Here is a 26,977-nt window from a genome sequence, read left to right as displayed (position 1 = left end):
GAAACAATATATCAGTGACATCTGCAAGCAAATGATATTAGACTATCACTTAATTTATTTTTGCATTTAGTTTGAAGGTGATATTTAGTGGATATCAAGTCATTTTCTATCAAGTTCACATTATGGTACCTAGAAACAATACTGTATTTTTCTTATATTTTTATATACATTTTAAAATTAAAGCTTTAAATAAATATTGTATATATTGTTATATGTAATGTAATATAATTTTTTATTTAAAATTAATTATTACATTTGTTTGTTTTGTAGGCTATATAATGTGAAACTTTACAAAAGCATTTTTTTTTTATTGATTTTGTGCTATTTTTATTTTTTAAATAACGCTTGATATTTTGTTATGCTATACAAATACATTTATTTATGTTTTTTGTCTTACATTTTGGGGCTACTGTACTAATATAAATATATCTATTTATATCTATGTGTGTATATACTGTACTCATTTTTTTTTTATTATGTTCACCAAGGCTATTCCGTAATATGATTACAATTTAATATATAAAAACATTTTTTTTAAATGTGAAATTATAATAATTTATTCCTGCGATTGCAAAGCTGATTAGCATCATTAATCCAGTCTTCATTGTCACGTGATCCATCAGAAATTATTCTAATATGCTATTTTGGTGCTTAAATTGTAAAAAGTAATAAAAAAAAACGCATTTATTTAATAAATATTGTTATTGTCCCTTTTGATGAATTTAATGCATCCTTGCTGAATAAAATTAATTTCTTTAAAAAAAAATTTTTTTTTTTCCCCACCCACACACTTTTGAATGATATTTTGTATATTTAGTTTAGACAGACAAAACGTGACAGATGACAGACAAATGATAATTCAAAAAGTAGCATGTGGAAAGTTATCCTTATAGTTCTTTATCGTATTTTTCTTGCTCATTCTCATTCTTATTTCCATAAATTGTCATATGGGTGTACCATATGCTGGCATTACATGCTGAAATAAAGCATGATTATTTTTAGGAATGAAAGCAAACGTGTGATTTACATATTGATGTTTACATTTACTCTCGGCAGATGCCACGTTTCCAAAGACATTTATGTCTTAGTGCTTATATTTATGTGCACTTTTGTGCACTTTTGCTATAATCATTTGCTATTAACAAAGCGTACCAATGCAGTTGCAAACATTACAGTGACAACGTGGTTGATACAAATCACATTATGAGATGAGTCAAATATTTAAGTTGGACCACACAGTCCCATTAGGAATGTTCACAGGCTATAGGGTTTGATAATGGCGTGTGAACAGAGATCCAGGGTGTTGGCTGCATTATAAGATGGAAATAGTGTCTCTTGGATTTATTCTGGCTGCTGTGGGAACCCAGTGCAGTGAGCTGAGCAGAGGCATAATGTGCAAGAATATGAAGATGTTTTTTTGGGGGGACAGATGGAGAATGGGGTTAAGATTAAGAAAGTTCTTGAATGGAATGTTTGACAATGAGCTACAGATGTAGTAATAACGCTATTTCATGTCTTCAGAATATATTGATAAAAGTATACAAAGTCATATGAACCACTTTTATGATACTTTGATGGTGCTTTTTTGTGGTCATTTTGGTGCCAGTCCTCATTCACATTCATTTTATGTAGTGGCCAGGATATTCTTCAAAATTGTGGGTGGAAATTAGAAAAGAAGAAAGGTAAATTTACCTCATTCTTTTTTATATAAACCCTGCCTTTTAGTAATTTATGCTTTCGCAGCAATACACAATGTTATTTCCACTGTAATGGTCATCTGTCATTTATACCCCATCATTACTGATCCTTTTTATATCCCAGTCATCTGCTGTCCTGTTCCCTTGCCTTCTACACCAATACCAATTGCACTTACACCCTTTAAAAAAACAAAATTCTAGTTAAAATAGCTTACAGCATTTCATTATTTGTAGGCTATTTGTACTCTGAATAATGATAAAGTTTAATCTAATTTAAAAAGCAAATGTCCAAGGGCCATCTGTGGATTTTAGTATTTAGTTTTCCATTTAGTTCTCCATATTTTCTGTGCTGCATTTAGTTCAGTTAACATTTTGTGGAGGGACTCTCGCAGCCATGGGCTGATGTCTGGACAGAAGGATCATGGCAGAGAGCATCAGATATTTTTAGGGGGTGGATGCACTCAGTGGTATTGTCTGCAGACATGCAACATAAATTATATTGCCTTCTCTGTGGTTCAAATTTATGCATTCAGCAGAGAATAATGACGTATAATCAATACAGTAGTTCACCTTATTTTTTATATATACACTACCAAAATGTTGGGAGAAAGTACTTTTTAAAAAGAAATTGTTACTTTTATCCCACAAGGAGGCATTCAATTGATACATTTCTATTTCAAATAAATACTGTTCTTTTGAAATGTCAATTCGTCAACTACAACGTTTCCGCAACAAAAGCCGCTACGCTGTTTTCAACATTAATAATTATAAGAAAGTTTTCTTGAGTACAAAATCAGCATATTAGAATGATTTCTGAAGGAAATGTGACTGAAGACTGGAGTAATGATGCTGAGAACCATCACAGTTTATTGCAATTTTACTGCATTTAAAAAAAAAAATCAAATATATGAGCAGATGTGGTCAGAAATTAGTCAAATGACTTACCAAAAGTCTTACAACCCCAAACTTTCAAACAGTAGCATATATAAATACATATTGGCAGAATATTTAGGTGAACTATCCCTTTAAATCCTTTTCATGTTACGGGACTCATTAAACGTATGATACTGGTACAGCTCAATAGATTGGCCATGTGATTTGTATTTAGATGTGGTTCTTTTCTATTGACAGTAGGGCTGTTTAACTCAGTTGTGTAAATATTCTCATGGCAGGGCATATTTGGTTGGCTGAACAAGCCCTAATGTGTCATCCTGTGCTTTACAGTGACTGGGGGTATTTTAACTCGCCTGTCTATGAAGCATGCAGAGGCCAGTGGCCCAGTTTCTGCTTGACAACTCGCTGTATAAGAATCTCTTCCATGGGTCTGTCACAATGGGTTGCTGTCTTACTAGAAGCTCATGCACAAAACCTGAGAAATTATGGTGTGTTGCTGAGCAACTACAGGCTGTCATTCATGTCACAGTTGAAGCGTCTACAGAACGTTGCCATATCTGATTGAAATGCAGCATTTCAGTCTGTGTGAAACGCTAATGTGAATCTATAGGCTGCCAGCACGAAGGGTGCAGGTTAACCCACAATGGTCACTGAAACCGCAACTGTGCTTTCATGTTTGCCTACAGCAAATTATTCAATGCCTTTAACCCATTTAACCTTTACATTTTTGCTGAACGGTGAATAACAATAAGATCCAAGTGATGTTATTTTCAGAAGAGAATCACATGCCTCAGAGGACAGCATGCAACAGCCTTTTATGTTTCCACACGGCTTGTTGCAATGATCTCTCTTCTTTTTGTTATACATGTCATGACCGGAAAGATCACGAACCAGAGGTTTATATGTGCCGTGATGGTTTTGTATGTCTGTCAGAGCTCTGAAGGGGAGAGCGAGTGTGGATGGATGAAGTCTGTCTGATAATGCTGATGTATGGAACCAAGTGCCACAATACATTCATAAGGCTGAGCTTCTCTGGCATGATTTTCTAGTGCTTTGTAATAATGACAGCCTGTGTAAGCATTGCTTGAAATGTCACACAGCTAGCTAACTTTCAATGCATACCTCATTAATCAAATAGTCCTCTATTGAGACCTCCATATATATATATATATATATATATATATATATATATATATAGGATATATGATATTACATATTTATATAATTATAATAATTTTTTTTACAAAGAATTCTGGCTAGAATCTAAATGCACACACTTTTAATTTATGGGCTGAAACAATATTTGAAAATGCTTGGGATTGTGTGATGGCTGTGTGATTTTCTGATTGCTGATGTCATTAAGATTGAATCTTTAAATGGCTGCTTCGAGTATGAAGGGCTGTGGAGCTTGGTACAGTCTTCTCACAAAGAGCCTGTTCAGATCAATAAGAGAAGACAGCTGTAATTATATTGAGGTAGCAGGGAGGCCGGTCTCCACTGAGCAGAAAACGCTTCTTAATAGCTAACACAGACAGCCTCTGATATTCAGGACCAGCCTAAGCTTGAACCATGCAGCTCAAATCCACAACTGACAGTGCTGGGTACTTACTTACAAACTGTAGTCGGTTACTGATTCCTCATTACATGACACAAATTAGTTGGTAATGTAGATGACTCATTTTAGGTAATGTATTCTGACTGCTTTTTGATTACTGTTGACCTAACTCTGTAATCATTGACTTGAATAGGATGATCTTGTACCATATTGATATACATTTACAAAGAGAAAGAAAATCTATTCCATTATTTGTTTTCAACAACATTACTTGCATTAAATATTACATTATGTCAGGGTTTCCCAGACTGGGGTTCATGAAGGAACTGCAGGGGTTTGTGAATTTAATGAAAAGCTATTAAGTCATACAATTTAAAAAAATAACAATCAAAATTATTTGCTAAAAAATATTTGTTTAACTGCATGTCATATGACAATTAACCAACATCACACATGAAACATACTATTTATTATTATTATTATTTAATTTTATAAATGACCCAACTTGTTAACTTAAAATATGCGGGGTTACTTCAAGTAAATATATTAGAGCTGCAGAATCCCTGCATTGCATGTAAAAATTAAATTATGTGAATTTGTACATTTTAATTAGTTTGAAAGAAAAAAAAAACTTCAAGTCAGTAATACATGGTTAAATGACTCACTGAGTCCAAATAATAATGAATGTTCATCAGGAGCTGATTAGATATGCAATGTTGAGAAAGCGCTTCTTGATTTCTGTAAATCCAGTGATCAAATGCTGTGTGGCTCTCAGTTTTCAGTGTGCAATTTTACAAACCTGGAAGACCTTCTGAACATAAGTGATAACATAATAACATGAATTACATAACATAATTCTCCATAAGTGAATAATGAATAATAAATATATTTATTCCCATTGTGAGTAATCATGTAATTAATAGAAAAGTAACTGTAGTCTGATTAATAGTATATTCAAATGTAATCTAATTACAAATGTTTGGAATTGTATGTAATCCAGATTACATCTCAATCATTACCCAGCACTGACAACAGGTGATGGCAGTCTGTGTGTCAGTGGGGCCTGAAATGGACCTCCTAACATTGCCCACAAGTCACCACAGGATGCTTACCCCTGCCTGTCTGATGATGACAGATGGCATCATTTCTGAAGCTCAGGTACCACACAGGGAGAGTGGCTAAGCCATTGAAGGGCCTGGCTGTATTTATGCTGAACTCAAAGCTGGTTCAAATTCGTAATATTCAAATGTATGTTTCCCTCTAACTTTGTTGTTTTCTGTCCTTCTTACTTTGTTGTTTCAGCAGTATTTAAATAATCCAGTAACCACAAAGTTAGCTTGTAAATTTGTCAAAATGCTCTATCTCGTGAAGTTACGTTGGCCTGGCGTAATGTAGTCTATATATATATAATTATATTGCGTATTTAATCTCTGTTGCATCTCTGATGCCAGCCTATTATTGAAGTCAGTTCACGACAGCCCACTTATGTTGACGGTTTGACGCCATCTGTTCCAGTGCCCAATCCCAAACAGCATGTGAAGTTTAAAACCTGAGGCGTAATAAGATCGTGGCAATCAGTGTTAGAGATGCTTACGTCAGAGCCTCGCTGATTTATCTTTTCTAACGAATTTTTGTGGGCGATGTGTCTCATTAATTCATGTGATCCTTACCTGGCAGCATATGCTGGTGTAATATGCTAATTTTCTCCCCGTTAAACTTGACTCAATACAATATCTTAACACCATTCAGTGTGTGTCACTCATAGTGGCTGTTTTTCAACGCAGTCACTTGCTTTAAGTGTAACCGGCGAGCAGAGGGCGTGTCGACAATACAGCGCCGTAGCCTACTACTCAAGGGTGCCAATAAATTCAGTAATGACGCCAGTTAGCCCACCCAGCACAATACGCCCGATGGCACTGGAGCGTCCTTAGTGATATATGGAGCTCAGACGCGACTCGTTGTTTATGGCGGACCTTCTGCATGGCCCACAATGAGACATAATAATGAACTGAGACTGGGAGCTTTCCGTGGTGCTGAACCTTGATCCATTGTACGAGACGAGAACGCGTTTGGAAGATTTTTTTTTTTTTTTTTTTTTTTGCAGGTTTATTCAGCCTATGTTCTCTTAGCTGGTGGGAAAAAAATGCCCATTGTTTAGATTTAAATACAATACGGCTATGTATTTACCGGCAACGCAACGGATTGAGTCTGTCTTCTGTGAACGTCGAAGCTGCACGTCATAATAGAACGTTACTAAAACACGGATAAATCAGTTGTAATTTAACGGTTGCCGCTGACTGCAGCAACCGTTAAATTGGTGGATAACTATCGTATCCAACTTTAACGGAAATCCATACAAAAATGTAATTATTATATAATGATGATTATTAATAATATTATGTTAGCATTGATACAACTGCATACATGTTCTGAAAGAAATACAAACGTCCCCATCTGGGTTTGAAAGGTCAAAAGTAATTAAAAAATGTAACGAATACAATTCACAGAAATATATTTCTAAACTAAAATAATTTTCTTTCAGACGGTTTAGGAATAATAAATTGTCTGCAGTAGATGTGCGGCGCGTGAAAAATAGAAAACCGCCACAACGGACGCTTTCCTATTTATTATAAGGAGCGATTTACTTTTTAACGCGCCGCTTGCCTCCGCTCTAGACAGGGTAATATTGGGAAACTGCACGTTTACAAATGCCATAGCAACCGAACAGTCACATCTTTTATGTACCGCTGCCGTAGACATCATTTTTTATGCACGAATGTGGAGTTAGCAAAAGGCTGTGCTGCAATAGCTGGATATTGAACACCATGATGTGCGCCTGAAGAAGAGTTGCAAAGCAATGATGTCATAGTTTTAAGTAGGAGCCATGGGAGAGCATATGGTTCGTACCCGCTACCGAAAGGAAGTGTTGCTTTGTTATGAGCAGGCGGCGCTGTAGCTGGCGGAAGAGGAGGTCGCCCAGCCCAGTGTCTCTTCGCCTGGAATAGAGAAGCCGAGGAGAAGACGCGAAAACGGTGGGAAGACAAAGCTGCTACAATGGCCGCGAAATCCGACGGGGTGCTAAAGATGAAAAAGAGCGATGTAGCATTTACGCCTTTGCAGAATTCGGATCATTCGGGTTCGGTTCAAGGGCTCGCTCCGGGATCGCAGCCGGATTCTGGAACCGGAGAGGCGGACTTCGTTAACGGCGAGTCGCGGTGCTGTGGCTCAAATTCGACATGTCTCCGCCTCAGCAGGGAGCAGCAGAAATACACGGTCTGGGACTGCCTGTGGATCCTCGCCGCAGTGACGGTGTATTTCGCGGATGTGGGCACTGATGTTTGGCTTTCTGTCGACTATTACCTCCGCCGCGAATACTGGTGGTTCGGGCTTACGCTGTTTTTTGTGGTGCTCGGCTCGTTCTCAGTGCAGGTCTTCAGTTTCCGATGGTTCGTGCATGATTTCAGCACCGAGGAGAGCTCCGGCGGCGGCGCGGCGAGCTGCTCCCACATGGACGGGAAGCTGCTCAGCTGCTCCGCTTCGCACGGAGACGTTGGAGCCCACCCGTCTACGCCTCAAAGACAGGCGTCCACGGCGAGCAAGAGCAACACCACAAGCAACAGCAGCAACAGCGCTACTGCAGCCCGGAATAGTAAGACACGCTCAGCATCCTGTTCCCTCTGTATCTGGCTGTTGCAGTCCGTCATTCACATCTTACAGCTCGGACAAATCGGGAGGTAAGCTATTATTTTCAATGGCACTTGTGATTTGAAGAGCTGAGGTCGCGTATTTATTGCTTGTCCTCTTTAAAATGCATGCCTATTTTGTTTAGAGCCGCGTGGTTGAATGACACTCCAAGCATGTTCTTGAGTTTGGACTGGTTGACACGTTAAGGCCTACACACACACATTGTGTAGGCTGTAGAGCTAATTTATCACCCTGCTTTCACTGTAAAACTCATGCTCATATTCATCTAAAATGCTTAATATCTATCTTGCAACAGAACAAGGAAAGTAAGCACTTGTAGTTTTTTTATTTTTAGGTGACCTGACTTACACAATGAAAAAATATTTCTGGTTTGAAACGAGCTCGAAATGACTGAAGTGTTCATGAGAATAGTGTAGACGTTCATTGACTCGTTCCGTTCAAATCCATTATTAATGTAATTGAGAATAAACCTCATGGAGAACTAAATGCTATAGTGGGTGATTGATCGCCTTGTATGAAAAGTGGTTGCAAATATTTCCCTGGTGGCATCTTACGGTGCATGAGGTTATTGGCCTACCCATGAAGTTGCATTCTCTTTGCAGATCAATACATTAATTTGCCCATAGTTGTACTCAATGCTTACATCAGTGACAGAGCTAATGAACGGCATCAGAAACCTATTCAGTTTCACAGCGTCAGCCCATCAGGTTCTTCGGAAGGCTGAATGAGTTCTGATCAGCATGTTCAATAGAGTGAGATTCCATTTACTCAAGTCTTTGACCCTGAGGGTTGTATGTGGATGCTGTCCAAACAGCAAAGGATGTGGAATTGCTAAATTGGAATGAGGCCATCAAAGCTATGGTCTGACATATAATAGTGAGTGCAAAGACGAGGTATGTTGTGATCAGCCTTAAAGACACCATTATGAAATCACATAATAGAACATGATGTCGTTACTTACAGATGTGGCATTTTCAGAGAATGGATGCAATCTGCTGTCTTACAGCTGGTTTGGTTTGGGCTCCCATATTTGTGTCCAGTCAGCTCTGAGTTTGAAGAATGTTGTTGCTATTTGCTAATGAATTAAAAGCTAGAAGTGGGAAAGCTGAATGGAATGACTTAATAGCGCCCTTCAAAAAACTAGGCCACAACCACACCAAACAGCCCAAATCCTGGTTATTTTCGTAAACCATAAGTATTGTTTTGTTTTCTGATTAGGCAGCTGATTTGGCGGGTTATTTTTCTTTTTCTTTTTTGGTGTCATCCTGTTGGTGTCACATTGTTTAGGGTGATGGGAATGTGTTCTCTCAGAGGGGGAGGATTGTTGAGACATGCGCTGCACGTGGCACTGTGCAAAGGTTCACCAGTCTGGGGACATCTCACAAAGAAAAGCAATTTAAAAATAGCTAGCTTCACTAATAAAGTTCTTGATATTCAACAAAGGAAATGTGACAGGCTAAGTGATAGAATGGGAGATTGATTGTGCAAGGTGAAGGTCTACATTTAGTTGTCATATGTTGATGTAGGCCTATATAATATATAATATGTATTCCCATAGTAGTGTGCAGGAAAAACCTTGCAGAATTGAGAAACCTCTAAACCTCTAATTGTTGTGTTGCATAATTTTTTTTTTACAAGAACTTATGACATTTAATTCAAAGGAATGCACATGCATAAAAGAGACTTTAGGTTGACATAATATATGTATTTCTGTTGCTGAATCATGCTGGCCTATTTGACAGTTTTTTTTCATTTTTTTTCATTGTGGTGCTGTGAAATGAATATTTGAATGTATTGTGAACATACATTTTTGAGTCTCCACATCATTAAAGTATGGTTATCTGACCGTGCTGAGAAATCTCTACCTATTCATGTTCTATTCTCTGAGTTCAAAATCATTCTGCACCAATGCTGGAAAATCCAGGGAACCAAAACTTAAAAGATGCAAAAAGGTCATAAAGGTGCCGTTAAATTAATCCATATGAATCAAGAGGAATAAATTCTTAGTCTTGTGAAGAGATATGATTGCTTAATATGATGAACAGATTTAATTTAGGCTTTTATTAGCTATAAACACATAGAGTGCATCACACATGGTAAACATGGAAGCTTCTGCATGTTACATGAAAACATCATAGGTTGTTGTGTGTGCAACACAGTGCATTTGCAAGTTTCCGTGTTAACCATATGTGTATGTGTGTTTATCATTGTTTATGTAAATAAAACCCTAAATTAAGTGTGTTGTTACACTTGTAGTTAGGTCCTATTGGTCCGACTCCGAAAAAAACAAAAAACATTATCCTGGTTCTCTTAGCCTTCACACTGTCATTTTTAAGACTGACCCTAAAGATACCAAACAAAACAAGACCAGCTTTAATGACGTGTATTTTTTGCTACAGAACTTACCAAACATCAAAAACAATTCTATGTGCTGGGCTAAATGCGCTTGTTGCATGTGCGTACATATGATGGTATTTTTATCACCTGAGAACTCGTGAAGATCTTGAAATGTGTAAAGAAGTCAAATCAGCACCAGGAATTCCTCTGTTACACACAACAAAGATCTGCTGCAAGGAGAAAGCGTTTTTGATACCTGTATACCAAACTGTGATGGGCTATGACGAGAAAAAACGGGTATGCTTGAACATTCTGTCCTTTTTAGAGTCATATCTTGTCATCACATCCTGTTTTTGTTTCATTTAGATATCTTTGGTCCGTGTTGCGTTTATATTTCAGTCGAACCGCACTAGAGTTTTTTTGGAAGCAGATCGAGACCCACCTTTTCAGTGCTCTCGGCCCACTTGGTGTGCACCAGGGTTCAGATGGCAGCATTCACACTTATTCAAATGAACCGCACTAACAGAGAAATCAATTTAATCAAACCAAAGCTGAGCAAACCCTAAATCTGTTCTTATAAAGCGATTGTACCTGTTCACCGGACTTGGATTAAACTGCTCGAATTCTCATCCGTGGAATGCACCACTAATTTAGTAATTATTAGTACCGGGTAATTTAGTGTTGTGCCGAATTCTGACCCTCGCCAAATTGTTCCCCCCCCTAGTATTGGTAGGTTTAGGATAAATTGTGGGGGAGGGGTTTGGATTAGGTAATCAGAAACTGACTTCAATGAGGGGGGTAATAATTTGGCAGGGAATCGAAATTCGGCACAACACCGGTATCGACACGGGTAAATTGCAACCTAGGATCTGTTTTTTTAATTCAGCACTCGAATTTAATCGAGAAATTGTGACAGCCCTAGCGTAATTCCAATGGATTTGTTTTATGGCACTTTTATAAATGTTTTGGATCTTGGCACCTTTTATTATGTTTTTGATCTTTTACGTTTTGGTTACCTGGACTTTCAATGGAGGGACAGAAACGCTCTCAGGTTTCATAAAAAATATCTTAATTTCTGTTTTGAAGATTAACAAAAGTCTTATGAGTTTGGAATGACATGAGGTTGAGTAAATAATGGTAAAATGTTCATTAGGGTGCTTTCACACTTGGTTCGATTGCCTGGTCCGAACCCGAGTTCAATTGCTCCCCCCTCCCCCTGCCCCCGCTTGACTGTGTGAACTCATATTTATATTATTTGGATCCAAACCGTGGTGTGTTTGCGTCATTAAAGAAGCAGCTGTTTACCCCGTTGCTTGGTAACGACAGCGCAGGAGAAGGCGGAAAAATGCGTAGCGTTGCTCACCTCCCTTTTATATTTTGGTTTTTGAGCCATTGGTTTTGTTTTCAAAGCTTCAGTACATAACTGCACTTGCGTCTTTCTGCTGGGAATGCTCTGAAGAATGCTGAAGGCCGACAGATGCCGACCAGCTGTGTGAATTGGCCTTTAGTAGACATAAGATGGAATTCATATCTCCTGACTTTAGTTTAAGACCACTGCATATTTATGAAATTCATATCTACACATAGCCTAAACCACTCTCTTATTCCTTCATATGTCTTACAAGCTAATTATTTTTAATTGCAGGTAATTAATTAAGCCCCTTATAATTTTGAAAGCCATTCTGTATGCGTTTCTGCATGTGAAGTCTTGCTGATTGTGGTCTACATGATTGCACTGCAAATGAGAATGCATCACACCACTGTGTGCTTGCCACTTGCCACTACATGCTGTGTATGTATGTATATGGGTCTGAATAAAGTATGAAGCATTTATAGTCACACAGTAGGAGTCTACTTGGCACTGGGGTTATTATCCACGCCTGTATTTAACACACCATGCTTATCCCCTCCATGATGACCATATACTCCTCTGGTAAAGAACATGGGTGCAGGTCACATAGACACTGCACTTCATTGCAGTCGCTCAGCTAATATTTTATTTATAGTAGTATTGATGTAATACAGAAAGTAACCAAAGATGGATAATACCCAGCTAACAGGGAACATGCTCAGCTAACATTCTGGCACGGTTCTCTTAAAGTTGTGAACAAACATTCTTCCAGTAACATTAATAGAACATTTGTTCAAAATGTTCTGGTCTTTAATAATGTTCTCAAAACAATATTTATGGATTGTTTTTCTTTTCTTCTGAAATGTTTTAGCTGGACGTTCATCTAACATTTTTTTACTACTTGTTACTAGAAATCATTCAGAAGTAACATTCCCATAATGTTTGGAGAATGATAAAACGGAATTAATGTTTCCTTAAAGTTTGCATAACCAAAAAATGTTACGCTTTAAAGCATATTAAAAACTGGCCATTTTATGTTTAGAAAACATTCAGAAATAATGTGTTGATAACATAATGGGAACATTAGCAAAACGTTCTTAGTTAGCTGGGTAACTGCTTGTGTTATGAAGCCAATGTGTAAAATGGGGTCCTTATCTCACCTGTAAAGAGGCTCCTTTCGAAACAACAGCTCTCCAGTGAACTCAGCCTAAATGACCATATTAAGTTAAACATGGAGATTTATGCCAATGAGTGTGATTTTATGTATAGCAATGCAACCAAATGGTGCAGCTGAACCAGGCCATTGCTATTTAGCTCTATCCATGTCACCCATCCTCCCACCCACACTGTCTGCCACATCTCACTGAGAGTAAAGGCAACATGTAGCCTATCATTTCGAAGCAAGGTGGCAGGTATCGGCATTCGAACAGTCCAGAATTTACACTTTAAAGTTGAATTAATGAGCCATCACGCTTATGCATGCAGAACACTGTGCCTAATTTCATAAGTTCTCATTTAATTCTGCTCTTATTTTAAGCCGAGATCCTCTGTGAAGTGCGTTCTCTGAAAGATGTCAACACACCAGTTAGGCGAGTATTAATAATCAGATGTTTTAATCACATTGCACTTGTCATGAATTACATTCAAAGTAAATCAAAATGGAGGGGATATAATAGCACTCATGTTAAACTCAAAACAAAATACAACGAACAAAAGCAAACATAAAAAGCACAAAAAACTGTCTAGTTTGTAGGAGTGGGAACCTACAAGGCAAAAATATACTTATCTGTATCGATTGAACCAAGCTTGAGGAGATAAAAGCTTATTATCACTTTTAGTATCACAAAAGAAAAAGAAAATGGCAGTATCAAAGTTAAAGCCTCTTTAAGAACAAAGATTACTCCAGGCTGTCTTGAAGCAGATCTCACATGAGAGTTAAGTGAGATTAGATCTGTGTATAGGTGCTTGCAGCTGGGCTATGATCTTCTAGTGAGAATCTAATTTTCATTGAACTGTAATACACATCTAACAATACAAACATTTAACAAAGCTCAATTTTGGTGCCATTAATAGGAATTCCACTGAGAAACGGGATAATAGAGTATGTGAGGGGGTCATTTCATTCCATCAGCATTAGAGACACCAAACAGCTAGCAGTTGTTGGTCACATTTTAAGGTTTTAGAAGAGTAGAGACATTATCATGCTTTTTGTAGAAGCCTTCTTGTTGTGGGATAAGACAAAATCAAATAAAGCACTTTTTATTTTTATTTTAATAGTTTAAGCACATTAGTATTTTTAAAAAAGGTTTTTAAGCCAGTTATTAATATCTTTAGCTGTAGTGTGTCAGTAGGAAATAACAGTTTACATTCTCAAACATTCCTTTTTCCATTAATTGTAATAATCCGCTGAGATTTTTGCATGCACAAGGAGTCTGACAACAGCCGGTATGATCCACACAGATCTGATCTGACCGTCGAGTCCATCTGTGATTACATGAAGAAACAGAAAAAACTGAGACAGACTAAATCCAGAAGAACTACAGCAACATCTCCAAGATGCTTGACTGACTAAATTAAGACCTAGGAGAATAATGTCTACTATTAAAAAAACTAAAACAAACATATAAGTACTATACTATACACACACTAGTTGGGGGTCGATTAAAGTCTCTTACCCTCTGCAAGGCTGCATTTATTTGATCAAAACTACAGTCAAATTGGGAAATATTATTACAATTTAAAAAGTTTTCAGTTTTCTTTTTTTATATTTTTTAAAAATGTAATTTATTGCTGTTATGCTATTACTGCCATTACATACAGTGTCATATGATTCTTCTGAAGTGCTGATTTGATGCTCAAGAATCAATATTTAAAACAGCTGTGCAGCCCAATACGAAAACCATGCTTTTAAATTTAACTTTTTGTTGAATAGAAAGTTTAAAAGAACAGCATTTATTTCAAATTTAAGAGTATATCTTTGTTTGAATTGGCTTGATGCTTCTGTGCAAGCCTGTTATGTCTCCCCCTGTCACTATTGATAAATATTGATGGAATGCTACAGTTGTTGGTTGAGACATTTTAAAGTACTTTGTAGGCTCCTTTTGATATTTTTTTCCTACTTTTGTAGAGCTGTAAAGAGAGAATCTGTGTCATCTCTCTAGATGCATTCTTGCTTTTAATAATCTGAGAAGTGATGAACATTGGAGGGCCCAAATGCTCAGGGTGATGCAAGTATGGGACAGCATATCTCAGGGTAGAATAAAATAACTGGTTTCAAATTTTTAGATACTAAATCGTCCAAATGCATCTGCTTGGAGTGCTGGGCATGACAGGTCCCACCGGCAGCCATTGTTTGAGTGTGCTGGTGCTGATGACCTGTTTTCTCTGAGCTGGGTGTTTAGAGGAGGAGACATCAGGAGTTATCTCACCAGATGCAGCCCTGCAGTCCAGCCTCGACTGGCATGTCCTCTCTCACACACTCACACCCCAACAGCACATTTATAATTAATGTTGAAAAATACAATTATAATTGTGAGCATGGCTCATTTAACTAACAAACAAGTTCAAAATGATTCCATCTGTAATGTATATTTGCAGGACCTGAGTGGAAGCGTTTGTGGACTGATGTTCTCGCTTTCCTCACCTTTCTCTTATCTGAGAAATGGTGACTGGTGGCTGAGGGTGTTAATGATTTATACATGTCATCCAACTCTATGAATAAGCTCAGACTTAATTGTTTGTTTTTTTCATCACGAAGTCAGTTTATTGGCATTTTTATTGTGGTAAGGTTGTGTCATTTGGATATGAAGTCTGATATTGCATATCAATCCCCATTTTGTTTCCTCTAGATATGTTGTATGATCCAGATTAGATGATAATTGGTCCTCATTATGTGCCTGCAATTTAAACCATCTCTACATGCTTAGAATTTTATGCCCTCCGTTGTGTTTTAATGCTTATTGATTTGTGTTTAATTTTGTATTGAATACACTGTTCGTCCCTGATGTGGGTGGTAAATAATAATTGCTGATTGCTAGAGTTTAAAATAAAAAATGTTTTAATAAGCTGTGAAATTGCTACACATTCAGGCAGAAATGGCAGAGAATGGCACTCTTGAACTGTACTTTTATGAAGGATGTACAGTAGATGACCTCCGTTGAACCCTATAATAATGAAAAAAGCTGTTTGGGGCTCAACACCAGGATGTTAACAGCCTTTGCTTCACTCTAAGCTGAAAATAAGTGAGAAGGTGGAAATGGAGCCCTCTTCAGCAGCCAAAGTCAATAAAGAACAGCATATGCAGATCCTCTGGGATTCGACTTCAGGATGGGTTTCTCTGAGAAATGAGCTTGTGGACGGTGATCAGATGAAGATGAAGATGCTGATAGAAAGTTAATTATTACTCAGTTAACGAATTTGCTTCTTATCGCCTCATTTTTGTCAGGTTACCTGTTGACTCAGCAAAAAGAAGAGAGGAACAGTAAACAGTGTGTGGGGTGCTGTGTTGTGACCAAGACAGCACACGACACACTAAGTTTACACTGCAAGTCTTAATGTACAGATCCGATCTTTTGACCCTATCAGACTTTTTTGGCCTGCCTGTTTACATTCACTTCAGACAGGCATCCGATATCTGTTTACGTTAATTCCCACCCAAAATGATTGTCATTGATCGCTTTAGTATGCATGTGGTGTGGTAGACCCTCTGGTTTTGAATGACCATGCTATTAGAATTATTTATATAATTCATGTCGAGTGGCCATAATTATTTTCCAGCATGGACAAGATAACAGCTGTCATGGATGTTTTGCAGTGCAAAATCTGAACGGCTACAGGAAAATAACGCTAATTTTCTTATCGACAGCTAGTTAGATCTAGAATTCTGAAGTGAAATAAAGTATCGCTGTAATATTAAGTTTTTAATGGATTCTAATTAATTAGAGAGAGAGCAAGAGAGAAGCCTAATAGTTTAATTACAGCAAAGTTATCACCTCATTGCTGATAAATATAATATAGCTTTACGTAGTGAAGCTGTTTTATTTATAAATCTCATGGCTACAGGTTAAAAAAACAGCCCCTGAATGTTTCTGTATGCACGCCAATGTTTTTTTCTTTATAAAGTTCCCACCTCAATAAAAAAGCTGCAAGCGCATACAGGCAAATCTGCTTCATAATACGGCAATAAAAAGCTATCTTTGTGGGCAAACGTGTCGCTCTCGCCTTGTGGTGGCTTGGAATTCAAGGAAGAATCGTATTTGTATTTAGACGTAGGGTCGGATGTTCAAATATCAGATATATTAGATATCAGATTTTTTTAAAAATCAAGGAAAGTGGAAGTAGAAGTGGCTCAGATCGGATGAGGAAAAACCGGATCTCGTGCGGATGTGTTACACATGTGCAACAAATTCCAATCTGTCTCAGATGCGAGTACAAAATGTTTTTTGCCGGTGTAAACGCAACCTAACAGATTACATTCACAAACAACTACTGTGTCTTACTGTGAACATGGGAAATGGCAAAATCTTTTATGGTCAAGCGTGACTTTAGAGTAAACGAATGTGGTGAACAACGGCCTAGAATAAATTGCGATAATAATAGTGTTTGGATTGCTTTACAGAAAATTTGCAGGGAAAAAAAGAAAGTTGTTTGGATGAAGTCGTGTTATGCTTCCGTATTCCTTCAGCTCACTTTCTGATTGGGTATTCTTTCATTCCATGTGACAATCTACAGACTAGAGTGTTTGCACGTTTGTCCTGGGGGTTTCCCCCACACAACAGGATTTCTGATCGCAAATATTCAACATGTTGGATATTTATTTACGATTAAAGATCGGTGTGTCCCGACGTTCCTCCAAGTAGATTCATTCACTCTTAACATGCCTCACACCACAGGGAAATCTGATAAGATGATCTGTCGAACCATTAAGATAATCAGGACTTTACCTAGGAATGTCGGAAGGGGAGAACTTGGTCCAAAATCGGCCCAATTATCTTGTAGTGTGGGTGCTTTTAGATGCTCTCTAGGTGCATGTTTGCATAATAACGCTTTGTTTTGTTTGGCTGAGAGCTGGTGACAAGGGAGCGATCCTTCTAATGCCACAACTATGAGCAAGGCCCGGCGTGGGTTGCCCACCTTGGATGAATATTTAACATTGCGTGCTGTGAGAGACCTGACTGCCACCTCTTGCATTATTTACCACATTCCGGCTTGTCAGGCGGTGCGTGCCGTTCTCCCTCACTACCTCACTGCTTAAAGTGAGCGAAAAACACTGACAATGAATCCAGCTTACTGTTTAACACCATTTCATCGGTAGTATGAGTAGATATCAGAGCAGCAGCTTTGCGAGTATGACCGGAGATTCAAAGGAAATTTAAAAATGACCATCCGTGTCTTTAGGTTTTCAGATGTTTCTCCTGAGAAAATGGCCCCATAATCTTTTATGTTTCCTTAGCTTCAGAAGAGATTACAACAGTGTGTCTCAGATTTGCCAAGATTCCAAAGTCTGCATCAAAAGTCAGAAATTTCAATATAAACTCACAATTCTCTCATCAAATATATTTAAAGACTAAATTATCTGAGCAAGCTGTGCACATTAATCATTTTGTCACTATTATTGAACTGTATGCCAACAGTTGGCTTGTTTGTATCAATTGCTTTTTTTCCAATATAAACAGATACGTTTGTTTATAGACAAATAGACATATCTGGGTATTCTGTTTAAAATTAAATGTATTTCTGTGATGGCAAAGCCAATATTCCAGTCTGCAATGTCACATGATTCTTCAGAAGTCTTTCTGATATGCTGATGTTCTTATTATCATCAATGTCGAAAACAGTTGTGCTACTTAATATTTTTGTGGAAACCATGATACATTTCCCAGAATTCTTTGATGAATTGAAAGTTCAAAAGAACAACATTTAGGCTATTTGAAATAGAAATCTAACTTATAGTAATGTCTTTACTGTCACTTTTGATCCATTTAATGTGTCTTTGCTGAATAAAAGTATTAATTTCTTTAAAAAGAAAAAAAAGTCTGACCCCAAACAGTAGAATAATCTACCATATGCGTGTATTAGCATTAAATATTATAAAATGATTAAGAACTCCATTAAATCAAAATTAGTTTTGTGACTTGTTGTCCATGTCTGCTAGATTTGAGGTCATTTTCATGCCATTATATTGATAAAAAATTAACCTAAATTACACGTTGATTTACATTAATTTTAAAAAACATGCTTGTCAAGCTATTTTAAATGAGCTGCTGATCTCATGTGTGTCTGTGGAGACAGAAGTGGCAATAGTTTGTGTGGTGATGATCAGTCCATTGAGCATCTGCCCAGCTCTCCATGGCCCATCACTCCTCATTTGATCTGTTGCTTGAAATCAAGTGAAAAATATCAGGACACTCCATTAAGCTCTCTTCGCATCAAAGATGTGAGGTGTGTATAAGAGAAAGAGAGAGAGAGCGAGAAAGAGAGATTTAAAGATTGCATTGCTGAATTCAGCAGTGAGGGCAACAGGAAGCAGGACTCTCAAGAGCAGGTACAGCTTTTTCACAGGACTGTCACAAGATACAGCAAGGATGCATTAACTTGATCAAAAGTGAAGTGACAGATATTATGTTATAAAAGATTTCTATTTCAAATAAATGTTGTTCTTTTTAACTTTTCCATACCTCAAAGAATCCTGAAAAAAAACATCACAGTTTACAAAACTATTAACCAGCAACTCTGATGATAATACTCAGAAATGTTTCTTAAAGGACAAGTTTGGTATTTTACACTTAAAGCCCTGTTTACAGATCGTATCTGATGAAATAGAACGGTTAAGATAAAAATTTGGACACATGCTCCTGTCCCGAGAATTTTAGGTTTATTTCGCTTTTGTGGACCTATTTTGCCAAACGCGTCACACCCGTGATTCTTCCGTTGAAAGCTTGAATAATAGACACTCCAGCCCAGTTGGTGGCGATAATGCACCTTTGCCAATTGCAAGCAAACCGCTGGCATTTCATTGAATACACAGAATACACATTTTAATCTTAACCGTTCTATTTCATCAGATACGATCTGTAAACAGGGCTTTAAGTGTAAAATACCGAACTTGCCCTTTAAGCACAGAATCATCATATTAGAATGATTTCTGAAGGATCATGTGACACTGAAGACTGGAGTAATGATGATCAAAATTCAGCGTTGCCATCAAGTTACATTTTAAAATGTATTACAATAGAAAATGGTTATTTTAAACTGTAATATTTAAAAAATAATTATGTTTTTATTGTTTGTTTGTTTGTTTTATCAGATGCAGCATTGGTGACACCAAATACATCAAAATCATTTAAAGGGATACTTCAGGATTTAGCATTAAGCTTTGTGTCAGTAGAAAACCTGTAGTATTTTCAAATTACCGTGCTTCCCTCTCTCATATCCCCCTGAGACAAGAGATTTATGTATTTTTTGTCTGTAAAAAATGAAGATTTTTGCGTCATCGGAGGCTTTTTTTGGCCAGAGGCTAGAAACTACAGCCAGTAGAAGGTGCTAGATAGATCCGCATGTTTTCAACCCGCCCATAGAGGGTTACCATCCTCTTTTTCCCGGACATGTCTGGCCGCCGAGATCGTCCAAAATCTCCGGAATTGGGCTTTTGCTTTCTGCAGTCGCCATTCATTATGTTTACATGCACACCTTTTGTTGCAATCTAACTGAATTCATTCCGATTGGTGAATCTGAATGTAGTGTGACCATGAACGCTAAACAAGTGATGGGTTAATGTGAATTTTAACATTGCTAAGAAAATTCCCGCTCCTCCGTGAGAGATACGAGACCGGTGCGTCTCACAGGTGGCGCTCATCAGTAATCACGCCACCGGCCTCGCGCAGTTCTCCCGCGGCCCTCAGCCTTTTCCTGCTCGCCACAGTAAACATAATGAATGGCGACTGTAGAACGCAAAAGCCGAATCCCAGACATTTTTGGTGATCTCGAAATCCCGGGTTGACTTGTCACATTGTAGCCTAGCCTTGTTGTTTAACTGCGCTCTTACCGGTAGGCGTGGCTTGGAGGTAGCCTCCTAGGGCAGCGAAGCAAGTGCATTCTGGGAGTTGTTGTCTTTCATCCGCATGAGCCAAAAATACATTTTCTGGTTTTTCTCAGTCTAGAAGGCTCCAAATTCAAAAATAATTTCACATTTCTACTACATAAATTACCCATTTTAAATACACATTCATATTTCCAAAGGTGAAGTATCCCTTTAAGTAAAATTTTAAATGTAAAGCATTTGACTGTGCAGCAATAATGTATATTATACAGTGAGCATCAGTGAGTACAGTAAACATCATGACAACATAATGCATTAATATGCTAATATGCATGTTTATAAGGCAGGCTTAACATGCATCATTCAATTTGATACAATTAGTAACAGGAGGTCCCTGCCTCATCTCTCTCTCTCTACCAAGGGATTCTTCACCTGAAAATAGTTCAATACCCCGGGTCTAAAATGCTTTAACATGTTTCAGATTGCAGTACCAGCTAAATGTTTCTCAGAGTCTGATAGTATATTTAAGCATCAAAGCACAGTTTGTGTATCACACAACAGATGTAAAGCAGCAGAAAATAAAGATTAAATGAAGGAATAATCTGAAGATGCAGAAAAAGAGACTTGGTGGACCTCAGACAATTACTCTGTTTCCATGGCAATAGACATTGACTTGATGACATGGCGCTTGTTCTCCATTACCTGCGTTAATCTGTTTTGCCAAAACAGGCTGTCTTGTTTATATTGCTTTGTCGAGAATATAAGTATGTGTCTGTATAGCGCAGAATCAGTTCTGGGAGACTGGATTTTGATGGTGCAGCTTCCAGTGATGTCATCAGCGTGATGTCGTAATCGCATACTGACTAGTAGGTTCTACATTTGGTTTGAAATTTACTTTGCGACCGTTAAATAAAGTATGTTCTAAATAGTATGAATATGGATGGGTAGGATGAATGAAATTCAGATGTATATCCATCATGGCATCACCGTCATGTGACCTACTGCGTCAGTTGCGTTGCTTTACTGTAAGTTAGTAGGTCATCCGGGTACTTTTCACCTACTGTTTCCTAAATACTATATGAATTTGGACACACTACTTGGCTCACATATAGGGTTGCCACCCGTCCCTTAAAATACGGAATCGTCCCGTATTTACAAGTAAGATGATGCGTCCCGTATCAAATCAATAAGGGACGCGATTTGTCCCGTATTTTACATTAGGCCCACATATAGTTGAATAAAAACATAAGGATTTTGCAGTATGGATAATACTAATAGCAAATATAAAGAAATCAATTTCTTAGTAGAGAAGCTCATTGCGTGATTGCATTTTAGCGTCTTTGTTTCTATAGCGACTGAGTCTCGTAAACATGCGCTGTAAACCTGCACGTTTTTAACCCCTCGTGCGCTGTTCGGGTCTTTGACCCCAAATGACGTTTGCTGAAATAAATAAAACATTATATTTGTCCAAATGATGTGAGACTTTGCACGGTTGACAACACTTTCTACATCTACAAAAAAAAATTAAATAAATTTGAATAATATCTGTTTTTTTATGTTAGTGTGGGGGGAAAAAGTCACACTTGTGTTGTTTCAATAAAATAAAATTTTGAAACATAATAGTTTTTTTTTTAGGATTTATAGTTTTAGGAGGATTTATTATATATTTTTTTACTTTAGGCTATATAAATAAATATTTTTTAAACAAAAACAGTAAAAAAAAAAAAGTTAAATTCACTTTATAAAAGACCCACATTTCTAACGTTCATGGATATAGATAATTTGACATGGTTTAGTGTAAGATTTTTGCCCATCTTTTGGAAAATGCTGTTTTAAAAGTAAAGAAATTATCACTTTAGTAGATGGCTGCAGAGCTACACCATTTGCTATTTGACTAAAATACATATTTTCAATAGCTTTTAGTTGGATTCATATCTACATATTATGAAATCACAATTATAACAATAAAAATGACTTTGTCAAAGTTGAGCATTTGGGGGGGGGGGGGGGGGGGGGGCTGGATGGGAGTCCCTTATTTTGCCACACTGAAGGTGGCAACCCTACTCACATACTGTTTTTCGCCTACTATGTAGGGAAGCATATTCGGACACAGGGTAGGTCACAATAAAACAGGATGCAGAAATTTGTAACTTTTCAAATGACTCAATCCAGAAAATAAGGAAAGAAGCAGTTTTGCATCTCTCAAATCACCCATCCTTTATTTAATGTGCAAGGAGAACGTTTCATTTGAGTCTGTTGCTCTGAAATGGAGAGCTCTTAAATATATTTCCCACAACTCTTGAATCTGCTCCACTTTAAAGGATGCCTGCTGTTCTAGACTAGTTCCACATAGTTTGACTGAGCGGAGTTTCTCCCTCAAGCAGTGAAAGCACGCAGGAGATCATCACGGCACTGATTTAACGGGTCAAAGCTCTGATTATTATGAATCCCAATACACAGAAAATCACTTTGACCCTTCTGCATATCCTTAATTGCTCTCTAGGTTTTGATTATGCTTTTACCGTCTGATATGGGTCATTTGAGATGTTGTGTCATTGGACTGCAGGATTCATAGAGAGGCAGAAATGCGAGTTTGCTCGTGAAATGTGATTCATTTGCAGTGTGCTCTGCGTGGGTGAACTCGAAATGAGTTCAAGAAAGCGCCCTGGCCGCTTTTATTCATTGAGTGTTCTGTCCCATGCATCTTTTCATATCTACTCACTCATGTGAGGACGGACATTTCATGTAAATATTAGAAATTGTTCATTATACAGTGTGAGAGGAAATGTGTGGCAAAAGGAAATGAAACTTTCATGCTGAAATAATGATTTAAAACCAATTGAAAGCAGCAAAATCCCTCCTGGTGGCCGTAAACATGAGATGTGTTAAACTAAACTGTTTATTATCATTATCATCATTAACAATAATAATAATTCCAAATCCAATTCCATAATTGTAATTCTAATCTAATTAGTATTATACACCGAATATCTGACTGTGACCATACTTATTTTATATCAACATAAATTATGTGTATAATGGGCTTTTAATAAAACGTGGCTATGTATTCAGTAGAAACACACAAACAAATGAATTCAGTGATGCATGACTACAAAACAACGGAAAAAATGCTGTCGCGTTTCTTTTTGCCAAAAAACTTCAACACCCATAATGCATTTTTGATCTTTTGGCACCGCTCCTGTTCATCCGCAAAATGCAGAAGTTTGATCTTTAGTTTTAACAAAAGCCCTGAAGCTGTCACAAGTTCGCCAGATGACGCAATATAAAATGACGCGTATGTGCACGTACACACTTGTTACGATTTTAACAGAAGCTTTTTTTTTTTTATTAAATACGCATCTTGCACAAATGATTAGTGAATGAGACCCAATATTTGTGTGGTCACAGAGGTGGACTCCCTGCAGTGGTTCAGTTATCTGTGAGAATTGTGCTCATGGGTCGAAACTGTCGTCAGTAAACAATGCAAAGCCTCAATCCAAGCTTTCCCTCAGAGCTTTTCAAGGCTTAGAGAGGATGCAGCGTTTATTGGTGGCTGAGCAGGCAGGCCGCTACAAACTTGAGGGAGATGAATGCACACAGAGACGAGGATTAAGAAGTGTCTGGGAGGAATGACAAATCCCAGATTTCTCTTTTAATGCAGAAAGAAGCCGTTAACGCCACTCTTGATGAGGTGTAAATGCAGAACGCGTTCAGCGGCGCAAATCTAAGCGAGCCAGACCCCACTGCAAGTTTGAGTGGCAATGCAAAGTATCTCGGTATGTATGAGATATTTTTTTATGTTTTTGTCGAAGTATGAAGATGTAGGCTATTCTTATTCTTGAATTTTCTCATCTCCGGTATCAGTTATGCAGTGCTTCGCTCTCATTGATGTGCCATATCCACACGTTCTCATACTAACCTGTAAAAATAGGAATTGGGTTGTTTGTGTATGTGAATTCTTGCAGGAAATGTTTAGTATGTGTGACTGTTGGAATAGTCTATACGGACTATATGGAATAGTCTATATGGAATAGTCTAATAACTCCAAGGTTTTCACTTTGACTTTCCTGAATTTAAACCAGGGTTGTATGTTTGAATTAAAAATGCTTTTTGAAATTCGGTATAAAACAGGATGCAGAATTGCAATTCTGAATTTGAATGTAAGGAAGTAAAATGTAAGAAATGTCACTATTGAACTTTGTAAATAGTTTTTATATTCATATTTTGTGTAGACCTATTGGTATATTTATATTCATCATATTTAATTAACTTTTGTGGACCAGGATGGAAGAACATTTCATTTCCTAGAATACATCACCTGTTGAATTTCTTTGAATCACAATTCAATAAATGTGTCTTCCTCTCATTCCAATTCAAATTCCACTTGAACTTGGGATGTGTGCTGCATTGCAGTGCATTCACCTTTGAGAATGTATGTGTTTGTGTGTGTGTGTGTGTGCAGTGAGCTAATTACGTCATTCTTGTCCAGCACAAATCACAACCTGGGCCGGTGCACGTGTGCAGCTGGAGCACAGCTGGGAAGTACTGGCAGCACACTGTGTGTGTGTGTGTGTGTGTGTGTGTGTGTGTGTGTGTGTGTGTGTGTGTGTGTGTGTGTGTGTGTGTGTGTGTGTGTTTGTAGCGTGCCAAGCAGCCCAGGGCTGCCATCACATGATAGCGCGTTTTATGAATGCTCAAGCCAAGGGTGCTAAGTGCTACGCTCTGCAGAATAAATTCACAAAAGTAAAGAAAAGTGTTTTACTGGAAGGATATGCGCATGAAAAAGATTGCTTCGTCCATCTAAAGGCCATCATGGTGATGTTCTCTTGCGATTTAATTTTCAAATACTCCATTGACAATGGAACTTAATTTCATGCCTCATTAGGTTTATTTGTAATGAAAAGGAAGTGGAAGTACTGATGATAACTGGGACGGGAATCTCAAGTGGCCTTTGAAGTGGGATCTCTGAGTCACATTTATTTCTGTGTGGAGACTGACCAGCAGAGAAACCCTCCTCACGCTAGGACAGACCAGCTGCGAAACCACTCCTGTTCTGAGCTACTACCTCTATTACAATGTACAGTATGTGACACTTTCCATGGACAGAATGCAGGATAGGGCCAGACATTATTTTAAAAGTAAAATATTTGATTTGTCAGTAAATGGTGAAATGGAAAGTGAAAGAAGCTCCTTAATTGACTATTTTGGGACAAACTAATTATTACATTTTATTTGAAGTTACATTTTTTAAAATCTTTTTATCAAAAATGTCTGAATGCAGTATAAAATGTCTGAATGCAGGATTTTTTCGCAAGAATAGATTTATATAGTATATTAATAAACAATTACATTAATAATTAATAAAATATTACATACCATATAAAAAATATGAAATAAAAAAATATTGTATTTATTTTTTTTTATTTTTTATTAAATGTTGGATACAGTCACAAAAGGCTCAGTACCTCAAATGTGGGAAAAACTATTTTGTAGGGAATTTAATGTTTAAAATAAAATTCCATGAAAAGTTGATTTTACATAAACGCTTCTCACTACATAAAATCATGTGATTTGTGCTTTTAGTGCTTCCAAATTAAAATATTAATTTCAAATTAAGTAGCTACTTCCGACTTAAAAGTTCCAAATTCATAGAAAGTGCCATATCAAAAAAAATATGATGATATGTCTTTCATTCAGTAAGTGTTGGTTCTCTATAAAGTGATTTCTCTTTTTGACTGTTATCTTGGAAATGAATTGGACCCATCATCAGATGTGTTGATCTGAGCTGTCAGTCAGTTGAGTGGATCAGCGGAGCACTGGGAGACTACGAGAGCTCTGGTGGACAGGACAACATCATCAGTCCAGATCAATATGCTAGATAGCTCTTGGACAGTGTGGGGGACGGGGAGCTTTGACTTAAAGTGGAGGAAATGATTTGTCAGAATTAAAGGGTGTCTGCAGTTTTCAGAGGCAAGGATGGATGTTTGCATATTTATGTCAGAGATATTTAAAAAGAAATGCTCCTCAACAGGGGGTAGTTTAGATGTAAGGGCAATTTGGAATTCAGAATGAGGGAAGTTTAAACGCCATGCTTCTGATTTCAGATTTTGTTTGTGTATAAATAAAAATGTAATATACATTTCAAAATAAATTAAATCGAAAACAATTTTCCGTGCCGGTCTCTGTTCCGGTGTCCGTGCCAATGTCTGTGCCAGTGTCCGTGCCGGTGTCCGCTACGGTGTTCTTTCCGGTCTTCATGCTGGTGTCCTTTCCGGTCTCCGTGCCTGTGTCTGTGCTGGTGTCCGTTCCGGTCTCCTCCGTGCTGGTTTCCGTGCCAATATCCGTTCCGGTCTCCTCCGTGTCAATGTCCGTGCCGGTGTCCTTTCCGTTGTCTGTGCCAG

The 26,977-nt window shown here is 37.6% G+C and overlaps 1 protein-coding gene across 1 annotated transcript in view; it reads left to right on the top strand.

The window, feature by feature from the left end:
• The first annotated feature begins 7,019 nt into the window (after positions 1-7,019).
• Positions 7,020-26,977, top strand: part of xkr4 (XK related 4) — a 57,623-nt gene continuing 37,665 nt past the window's right edge. The window contains exon 1 of the mRNA XM_079613141.1: positions 7,020-7,880. Within this exon, the coding sequence (XP_079469267.1) occupies positions 7,201-7,880 (680 nt within the window). The 5' untranslated portion in view covers positions 7,020-7,200. The remainder of the gene's footprint in view (positions 7,881-26,977) is intronic.

This window comes from Phoxinus phoxinus (genome assembly GCF_949152265.1).
Source record: "Phoxinus phoxinus genome assembly, chromosome: 5".
NCBI lineage: Eukaryota > Metazoa > Chordata > Actinopteri > Cypriniformes > Leuciscidae > Phoxinus > Phoxinus phoxinus.
Note: the sequence above shows the minus strand (reverse complement) of the source record. Positions and strands in the feature narration are given on the sequence as shown.